General features: G+C 36.5%; 1 protein-coding gene across 1 annotated transcript; it reads left to right on the top strand.

Moving 5' to 3' along the window:
• Positions 1-832: 832 nt before the first annotated feature.
• Positions 833-6,613, top strand: LOC121322244 (retinol dehydrogenase 7-like). The gene is made up of 6 exons (XM_041261925.1): positions 833-1,259; positions 1,671-1,777; positions 3,000-3,314; positions 3,615-3,873; positions 5,314-5,477; positions 5,842-6,613. The coding sequence occupies exons 3-6, from the start codon at positions 3,002-3,004 to the stop codon at positions 6,063-6,065; spliced, it is 960 nt and encodes a 319-aa protein (XP_041117859.1). The 5' UTR covers positions 833-1,259; positions 1,671-1,777; positions 3,000-3,001; the 3' UTR covers positions 6,066-6,613.
• Positions 6,614-10,918: the final 4,305 nt, after the last annotated feature.

Below are 10,918 nucleotides of genomic sequence, written 5' to 3'. Positions count from 1 at the left end.
GCACGTCTGGGTGCAGCAGAGGTGGTCTTCATCCCCTGTAGAACTTTCAAAAATAAAGTGTTCAATTTATTACCTTATTCCATCTACACTGGGCTGAATCGATAAGGTTGGCAAACTCCTTCACTGTCTGTTCAATGGTGTTTTTTGAGAAGTTATTCCCTCGTACAATAAGGCACACCAGGTCTGGCTCTTCAGTTATGATTTCGTTCAGCACTTCTTCGCAGAGTGCAGCTGTATCTCTAACCATCTACCAGGCTCCTCAGATGCAAACTGAAATAAAGGAAACAAAACGGCCACATTATTTTATTAAATAAGAAATTAATTGATAGGTTATGCTTGTTCTTTACAAACCTTTGACTTCTTTCCTGCATTCTCTGGGAAAGCTGCCTTGTGGTAGTGGTTGGTTATGGTTGATCTCGGACACATGTTGGTCTTGTCCCGTTTACCATATGAACATCCATAGCTAATAAAGTATGGTAGAAAACGTTAATTCACTATTAGTAGTATTTAATATAGTTATTATAATTTAACTTATTATTAATATAATAATGTAAAAAAGTAAGTATTACTACTATGTAATAGAAAGTTAATTATTTAATTAATCACCAATTTAATTGTTTCAAACAGTTATTGTATGCAGTGTGTGTATATATATATATATATATATATATATATATATATATATATATATATATATATATATATATATATATATATATATGAACAGTACAAATTAAAATAAACCTTCCTGCTTCCTTTTCTTTTAACCGTTATGTGTGATTGACACTGGAAGTTACGTAATTTGTTATTCTTGGCACTGGTGTTGAGCACAGAACTATTTGGGTCAGTTGCAACGAACTGAAAGGAGTAGACAAACTGGGGCTGACCGTGATGATCCCGTGGTTAGTACACAGCTCCGTGCTAACTCTGCAAGTTCGTTGCAATTGACCCTATAGTTCTGTGGTGTTGAGGGTCAATGAAGCGTGTAACCTACCCTGTGGACTTGTTTTTTTTTTTTTTTTTGAAAACCGCGGTTGGAATTTGCATAAACACCCATACTCTAACAATGGTTGTGCCTGTTTCTGGATTGTTTAGCTGCTTTTTCTTATCTTGAGACCTGGCAACGCTGTTTAGGAGCTTCGTTTTGCAGCGATACTCTTGATGACACAGCCTGTTCCAGCTTTTACTATTCTGTGTTGAATACTACGCCCACACAACCAACTACGGTCAATGTCATTTGATGTGGGAAGCTAAGCAGGGTAACTTTAAATTATGAAATAATGTTTTGAAGAGTATTAATATATGCGTTTTGTTTTCACTTTTTAGTATCTAGTAAAAGATCCACGCTTCGACTTAGGCAATGTCTATGGGTCATTATTATGTTTGGTTTTTGCACCGAGAGGAAGTAGCTTTGTAACAGATTCCTTAAGTACAGTTTTTTTTTTTTTTTTTTTTTTTTTTGTAATTATGCAGATAGTCTAAATACTGTACTTGCTACCAATGTATCGTGACAGAAGGCCTCTTCGGGTGCGATATGTAAATACATTAAGTATTGGTTTGCGCATAGATCTGGTTGTGAGTGCCACAAAATGCATTGCCTAATTGTTTCAGTTTGTTACGTTCATAATTCTGTATCAGGGGCGACGACTGAGCTAGTTTTGTTTATACAGGCATTTGAACAAACACGCAAGGCGCAGTTCTGGCTGAATTCCAAGTCCCAGTTGCTGAGTTTAGTGGACTTGGTTCCAAGGTGGATGGTAGCTGAGGTATTGCGCAAGTAAGTGAATTTTCTTAGATTTTTAAAAGTTTTTTGAAGTTTGAGGGATATATATATATATATATATAAAGCAACACTTGCTGGATAGATAGATAGATAACTGTATTATATTTAAATCAAACACCTAGCGGTTTCACAGTCTGATCCACCAATGGTGTAGTATAATACAATTATGTCAACAGCAGCTAATACGGTTTAAAGTATTCTACGGGGATTGGGCCACACACACACACAATTTATTGTACACTGTGATTTGCTCTGTCAATCCTGAGTGAGTCTTTCTGTATTTCAAACAAATATTGAATTTGACAAATCCATTGGAGCTGATAACACTATGTAACACAATTTATGTTCCTGGGTAGTAAGTGTTATTTCCTAATTGTTTATGCCTCAAAAGTATAGAAAATGGCTAATATTCCCCACAAACTTTGCTTTTGTGACCAGAACAGGTAAATTTAAAAATATCCCTATTTCCAAAGAGGAAACGGGCTCTTTTGTGTCTTTTCGTTCACATAAAGTCAGAAAAAAACAACTGTAAATACAGTATAATCGTAAATCTCGAAAAACTACTCACTTCTAAATCTTTTGTAGTCATTTTTGTATTACTTTAGTACAAATACATGTTAATTTGGATTCATATGTTGTTTTTTTCTGACTTTATGTGAACGAAAAGACGCAAAAGCGCTCGTTTTCACGAAATAGTGAAATTTTGAAATGTACCTGTCCTGGTCACAAATGCAAAGTTTGTGGAGAATAATATCAATTTTATATACTATTGAGGCATAAGCAATTAGTAAATAACACTTACTACCCAGGAACAAAAAAAAAATTGTTACACGGTGTAATCATTTACCTACTTGACAAAATTTTGAGCTCTGAACACAGGGTTGAGGTTTACAGTATACACAGTTAACCTCATATAGCTCATGCTGTCCGTGTCAATACAAGGCATACAACGGTATTATAAAACCAATTTTTTTGGGGGGGGGGGGGGGGGGGGGGGGGGGGGGGGGGGGGGGGGGGGGGGGGGGGGGGGGGGGGGGGGTGGGGGGGGGGGGTGGTGGGGGGGGGGGGGGGGGGGGGGGGGGGGGTACTTGTGCTGGTTTTAAAAGAATTCCGGAATAAGTCAATAAATAAAGCAGTTTCTGCCCTGACACTGAGATGTTTTTAGGTTATCTTTTCAACACTTCTTCATAAATACATGTTGTGCCATTTCTTCTAGCAATGTTTCTATATCTTATTGGCGTGGTTGCACTAGTAGCCCTGTACCGCTGGTACAGAGAGACGAAAAGGGTTCCAAACGTGTCTGACAAATACGTATTCATCACTGGTTGTGATTCCGGCTTTGGAAACTTGTTGGCTAAACGCCTAGACGAACTAGGCTACCATGTGATTGCTGCCTGCTTTACAGAGAAGGGCGAAGATGATCTGAAAAAAAGCTCATCTAAAAAGCTCACAACAATTCATGTTGATGTGGCAAAGTCTGAAAGCATTCAGAAAGCTGCAGCGTTTATAAAGTCAAAAGTTGGAGAAGCAGGTAAATTATTTGTTTTGTTTGTTAGTAATAAGGGGTAAAAAAAAAAAAAAAAGTACTAATATGAAATAATACATTTAAGATGCTCAACTGATTGATATAGTGTGTTATGTCCAGTTTCAATCTTAATAATAAAAAATAAGTCTAAAATTATTAGCTAAATTATTACTAAAATGATTTTTTTTTTGTACTGAATCAGTTTCTTTCTCGTATTCTAACCCATATTGTTTTTACTTATTCCATGGGGGGGGGGTTAAGTATTTCCAGACTGGCAGGTAGCTCTTGTGCTGTTTTGTTTTCTAGGTCTGTGGGGTCTTGTCAACAATGCCGGGGTGTCTGTGCCTGCTGGTCCATGTGACTGGCTCACAATACAGGACTACAAAAAGATGCTGGATGTGAATTTGATGGGAGTAATAGAGGTGACACTGAGTGTTATCCCACTCATTAAGAAATCCCGAGGAAGAATTGTAAATGTTGCTAGTGTCTTTGGAAGAATAAGCCCAGTTGGTGGAGCTTACTGTATTTCTAAATATGCTGTTGAAGCCTTTAATGATAGTCTGAGGTAGGCTTTTTTTGGTTACATTTTGTATAACTTTGCAGTGCACTTTTAATTTGTGTCTGTCAGGGGCTGCCTCGGGGCTGATGCATAATTAGGTCTGCAACCCCGTTCACACTTCCGTTTAAGCCGCCTGTGCACGTTCACATATGTGACTGAAAAGCAGGCATAAATGTGGTGAATTGCTTGTTTTTTTTTTTTTTATGGAAGTGGAAGAGCTACTGGAATATACAGTAATTGTTGATTTGTAGCAGATATTATTGTATTTTTTTTTCAATGCAACACAGTAGCAATTTTATGGTATATAAATAAAAATAAACTATATAGATTATTGACTATTTTGACTTAATGTTATGGTGCATCAACAATCTTAGTATTTGTGGATGAGAACAGGATTTTATGCATGCGTAAAAGCAAGCAGCTAAAAGAAATGATCGGTATTTTAATGTGACGCGCACACTTCTGTAGCTATGTATGTCATTGCGTGCAAAATAAACAATGGTGGCTGAATATGCCAAGTTGCAGCATTATTGATAGTTATTGAGATCCACAATCCTGCAGTTTTTATATTTATCGCTTATTTACTAAATAGCAGGAAGAAAAGGTCATTGTGACAAATTAATCTTAGTTATGAATGCACTGTAGCGTGTATATTATGTGAAAGAAACAACCTGAACGTTAACCCACTAGATTTTTAAAAATGTAATATTTTTATAATTAAAGTTGTATAATGTAGAAATAATTACCATTCAATATTGATCCACTGCCATCTTGGCTAGCAGAGCATTCACCTTTCTATTTATGTTATGCGCGTGTAGGAGTATTGAGCAACGAAACCAAATTGGTCATGTCATATGAAAAGGCAGCCTTACGTCTGCTTTGCGTTCATATGTATGTAAAGGTAAGGCCCTGGGCCACATCGAAACAATGGCCTAAATCTAGGTTGGCCCTAGGCCACCTTAAATTACAAGTGAATGGGGTCTTTCTGACCTGCTGTTTGTTATAAAGTCCTTTATATCCATAGTGTCTTTTTAGGTAAGATGGTACCAGTTTTGATGATGAAGGACAAATGGTAAAACTATTGTATTTTGCACCATAAAATAGATGGAAATTGATAAACTAGCTAAATTAATGACGCACCCTTTAAAAGGGATGAACAGTAAATAATGAAGCACATTTTTTTTTGATTGATGAATTGTCTGTACACATTTGATTAAATAATTGTTGCATGCTAGTATTATTCCATATACGTAAACACAACATTTGTGTATTCATATTTGTAAGTATACAGTAGATAATGAGAATCTGTCATTGTAATTTATTTATTTTTTTTTTTTTTTTACTAATATGCATTTGGAGAACAGTGCACATTCCAATAAATTGTTTTTGGCTAAGAGATGCTCTGGCCAAAGTGTGTTAAAAGTTTCCAACCCCTTTATTTGACAGGAGAAACCTGGGTGCTTTCGGGATCAAGGTTCTGTGCATTGAACCTGGATTTTTCAAAACAACAGTTACTAGTGCTGAGATTATAGAAAAAAACATTCACAATCTCTGGGATAAACTGCCACAGGAGGTCAGAGATGATTACGGAAGTGATTATGTGGAAAAGGGTATCCTTTTTTTTTTTGTGACTACACATTCGCATTACATATATGTGTGTATTGTGACATATATTGTGCCTCTGTATCATTGATAAATAAAAATAAATGTATAACAGACAGTAGCTTCAGGAACATCTGCAGCACCTGGAGTATCTACAAACACACCGAACATTGTCAGTATATAAACTACCTGCTCTAAGAGCATGGGCACCTCACATAGCCTTTTACACGTAGACTGATCATGCCATGTCAGCTCTCCAACTGTTTCCTCTGGATGTGTCTTGAATACCTTCCTTTTGAATTATTATTAATATGTTTTCCACTTTCCCTTTTTCTAAAGGCCACTCACATATTGCTGTGTTTGTCATTGCAGTGTTGAAATTAATAAAGGCAACAATGGCCAAACTGCCTGACCCAGACCTGATGAAGGTAGTGAGCTGTATGGAGCACGCTATCTCAGCTGTCTATCCACGAACACGATACTCTCCTGGATGGGACGCCAAACTCTTCTGGCTCCCTCTTTCTTACATGCCGACGCTAATTGCTGATTACGTGCTTGCCAAGGATAATGTTAAACCTGCAAAAGCTGTTGTCTAATATCCAAGTCGTGAATTGTAACCAGATATATACTGTGTTACAACTAAATGTGTTCTTATGCAGTTCTGGGAATGTGGGATTTTAGGGACGAGTAAGGTAAGATTGAGGATGAGCACACACTGTCATCCAAACCTGCCACTGTTTCATACTATAGCACTGGGAAGATAGAAATGATAGGTGACAGTATATAAATAATATTTTTAAAATTATTCTATATGCCATCAATACTCTTGTGTGAAATATAATTTTTTAAATATAGGAATACCATTTGTAACTAGTTTGTATTATATAAAATTACTACTCAAAGAGTAAGTAACGGGGTTCCGAAAATTATAGTATTACATGTCCCCACATTTTGCTACAACTGTTTATAATGTACTGTGGCAAAGTGTTGTGTTGTATGTTACGTCCACATGTGACAAAGACGACTGTAGTGGTGTCGTTAGACCAGAAGAAACAAAGTATTAAGACATGAAATGATAAATGGATGCGCTGCTGTGCGGTGTATTATCATAAAATAAAATGGTACAAAAAACGGGACTTGGCACTTGACGCCAAAATAAATAGACAAACAAAACGGACAAACACTTAAACAAACAGACAAACAGTCAAAACAATGGTTTTATATTTACGTTTAGTTATCGTTTTAAATTCTGTCCTCTCCACACCCGTTCTCAACTCATGGAACACACAGCCCCGAGTGAGTGAAAACATGCTGCTTTTATGCAGCTGTACCGAGGCTCGATTGCTAATCAGTCATTCAATTGGAGTCTCGGTATAACTCCACGTGAATTAATAAAAGTGCAGTTCCCCGTGCTCACATGTTACATTTTACCTGCAGGTGAAGTGCTGTGCAATCCTTGTGCCTAAATACAAATATACATTTTAAACACTACGTCGCAAGTGTGCCAACGTGAATAATACAAGTCCATGGGCCCCCCTTACTGGCACATTGTACAGTTGTACCTGCATTGTGGAGTTTTGTTGCAATTATCGGGTCCCCCACCCAGGGTGGGGAAACGTTGCCACGACATGAATATATAAAAAAGAAAAGTAATCCAATTTTAGGACTTTTGACAAAATGGCGAAATCTTGAAATCGACAGAGTTGTTTTCACAAAAGTTCCCAATGTCTGCTCTAGTGCACTGATAGTGTAAGGATTATTGCCCACATTGTCAAACTGGTAACACAGCAATAACAGTCTATGATGTGGTATGGAACAGAAAAGCCAGAGCAGCAGAGCAGTTTTTTTTTGTTTTGTTTTGTTTTTTTGCTCTTCTTGCAGTGGTTTAGAGGACAGATCCTAAACCCCAGTACGCTAGAGTGGCCATTTTGAAAAGATCTTTGAAATAAACTTTAAAGTTATAAGTGTAAAAAGTTGTAATCACTTTAGCTTAAGGACTATGCAACATATATTAACTGTACTTCAGTAAAACATTATGCTTTGTAGAATGCATAGTGGGACAAATAAGTGTGACTATTAGTGATGTCTAATTTCATGTATCATGCTTTGATCCAATACTTTTGTTTAATTCCTTAATTCCTTGCAACTTAGATGTTTGAATATATATTTAATATTTACATGAGTCCATTTAATGCCAACATACATTAACCATTGCCTTTGGGAAGTATTACATAGTATGGAAAATGGATGCACTCATGAAACATGTGCCTTAAAACCTATGTGAAAGCATTTGGTACAGGTTTCAAATGTGTATAATTACAACTACAAAATTGAAATGACTGACTTACAGTATGTGGAATAACTTGTGTCTTCAAGATACATGTAAGGGTGAAGTACAGTCAGAGAGACACCTCTCTATCTATCTATCTATCTATCTATCTATCTATATATATATATATATATATATATATATATATATATATATATATATATATATATATATACACACACCCATAATCTAATCTGCTAAATAATGTTAAAACCAAGTTCTATCACAATTGGCTAAGCGGTTTTACAGATATATTAAAGAATGTAAGAGTGCCATGCAGATGGATAAATGTAGCCCCCCCCCCCATATCTCACCAGAATCCATACTTATGCAAATAAATGTTTTCACTACAAGTTGATTTTACAAGTAAAGTACATTAAATGTCAAAGACCACAGTGTCCTGTGTATTTCTTATTTTATCACAAGTTTGCTCTTACAATGGATTGGCAGTGCTCAGCTTTTTCAGTCTTGTGAAAAGTTTACACCAAATTTGTCATGGTAGAAACTTTTTAACCTTTTGTCATGGTAGAAAACTATGTAATTTGGCAGACGCTTTTATCCAAGGCGACTTATAGGTGTTACAGGGCAGAAAAGGGTTACAATGCAAGTTTAATATTTAAATAAAGTAGTTAACAGTATGCAAATAAATAAATACAATATGAACTACGATGCAAAAAGTTAAGATTACAACAAGTTATATCTACAATGACATAATAGTGCAAGGATAGTGGATTAGCTGAGGATCCAGTAACATGGTGATAAGGTCAAGCAAGTCCAGTGCATAATAGAAGCAGTAGAGCATGAGATCTATAAGTGCAGCCTAAACAAGAGGGTTTTGATGAAGAGGCGGAAGGCGGTGTGAGACAGCAGTTCTGAAGTTCTCAGAGATTTATGTTACAGGTTTATTGACCATGTACTGTACTGTGGTTGCCTTATATTCACAGCAGATATAGTTGATACCAAAAGCATTTCAGCTATTTCATTTGGAAACGAACTGGTTACAGTGATAGGTATACAAGACACAGGAAGTATGCCAGTGACATACATTCCCGGTTTAGCTGGAAAAATAACTTTAGAGACCTTACCTAAATGTAAGCATGTAAGTAAGACATACATATTAAGAAAAACCTCCATATACCCCCAGATTTTGATAGTCTCAGTAACTTGACCTAAAGATTCAACTGTCCTGACAAATTCAACAGGGTTAAAATGTATATATATATATATTTTTTTATTATTTGAAAATGATTAATAAGGCAGTATCATTTGCTTGATAAGTGACCTTAGTTTTATCCCAGAAGCAAAAGGAAAGTCACAAGGATCTTCCTCATTTTGAAACCGTATAAACTCATTTGCCATGGTAGTTATATCACATGTATTTTTACAGGACATGAGCAAAATATAAAAATTGATAACCGAACCAATGAAACATTTGTTAAAACACATATCACCCACCAGCGGTATGTATACACTGACCAGAAAACTGTAACTGTATGTATAGGGGTACAAGATGATCAGAGCTTTCCATTCAAAATCTTGATTACAAATGGATTCCCTTGGAATACATAGTTTAACTAGAAAAGCCCCCAAAGAAGTACAACTCTTGTTAGTAAAGCTATATGAAAGTCATTCTGATATTTTATTTAACATCATGTAATCAAAGGAACTTCAGTATTAGTAGTACAGTATTTCACATTAGATTTCAAAATATAGATTTCACTTTTTTTATTAAGTATATGGAAAACTACAAAGAAGTATGTAACTCAGTATATAAACATAACCAGGTTTCATTCAACCTTAAGAAGCAAAATTAGTTAATTCTATAAGGTGATGCAAAACTTTTGACTATAGCTGTCCATTAAATAGAGCACTGAGGAATGTTCTGCTAAGGTTAGCACATGTAATTAAGCAACAAAGAGGTTTGCCACTGAAAAAGGACCCTTGAACAATACGCTCTGCTGATAGGCTGTAGCCTGGGTGTTGTTTACCATGACAGGCACAATAACATGCCACTACATTTTAACTCATGACTTATTAAAAGAATGTTAGTTAAAACTATGTTTTTATCAGTATGCACCAAATGACCAGTCTGCCTCTCCAGTAATTTGTTCTCTCCAGTAATTTGTGCACTGAAGGTTGTAAACCAGACTTTTCAACTGCAAGGGGGTTTGTTACCTAACAGGCACAGAGCAATTATTTTAAATAAAATCTGTGTATTGAATGGGGCAAACTATCAGAAGAATTTCAGAGTACCACAATAATATTATAATATTAAAATAAAAAATATATTTTAGTAATTAGTATAATAAATAAACATAACCCCATATTTTATAATAAAAAGGGGGGGGGGGGGGGGGGGCAGGTATTACTATCAATGTGCCGACAAAATTTGAGAAAAAGGATCGAAAACTCGTGGAAAAAGGACTTTGTGGGAGACCTTTTTTTCTTGTAAAACACCTTTTTAAAAACTAGATATGCCTTCTGAAAAAAATCATAAAGTGTCAAAATATTTAGGGGTAGATGTACTAAAGTGTTGTGTCTGTCGCAATCGTTGCAAACCACATGCAGCGTTAGCAACGTTAAGTACGTTTGGTCAGCCTTTGGGTAAGCGCACTTTGCATGATTTGTCTACGGGATTCCCTTTCAATTGAATGACAACCATTACCGAATGGGAAAGAGCCTCTCTGACCATCAGTCATTGAGCACATATAAAAAAGCCCTTTACAGGGCCCTGCTGTGAGGAGGAAGTCCCTCCCACCTCCTGTTGAAGAGGGACGTCCTCACAGTAGCACATCGCCAATTTCTTTCGAGAACAGAGGTCAGCTGGGGACACGACCTCAAAGGGTAATGGTTGTCATTCTCTTTTTCAGGGAACCAGTGTTATGGTAATAACCTAACGTTCCCTTTCAATTGATTGACAACCATTACCGAAAGGGAAAGCTGTACCAGAGCTGTCGTGGCTCCAGATTACCAACAGTAAAGCCCCAAGGTAATATCCTCAGAGCCCACGTGACGCCTAAGGGCATGTGCAACACCCTAGAGCCCAGAGAGGGTCTCGCTCGGTTTGCAACATCAAGGTGGTAAAAACACACAAATGTCTGACTACCTGTCCATGTAGCA

Source organism: Polyodon spathula, chromosome 10, assembly GCF_017654505.1.
Source record: "Polyodon spathula isolate WHYD16114869_AA chromosome 10, ASM1765450v1, whole genome shotgun sequence".
NCBI lineage: Eukaryota > Metazoa > Chordata > Actinopteri > Acipenseriformes > Polyodontidae > Polyodon > Polyodon spathula.
The sequence above is the reverse complement of the archived record's forward strand: the minus strand, read 5'-3'. Positions and strand labels throughout refer to the sequence as shown.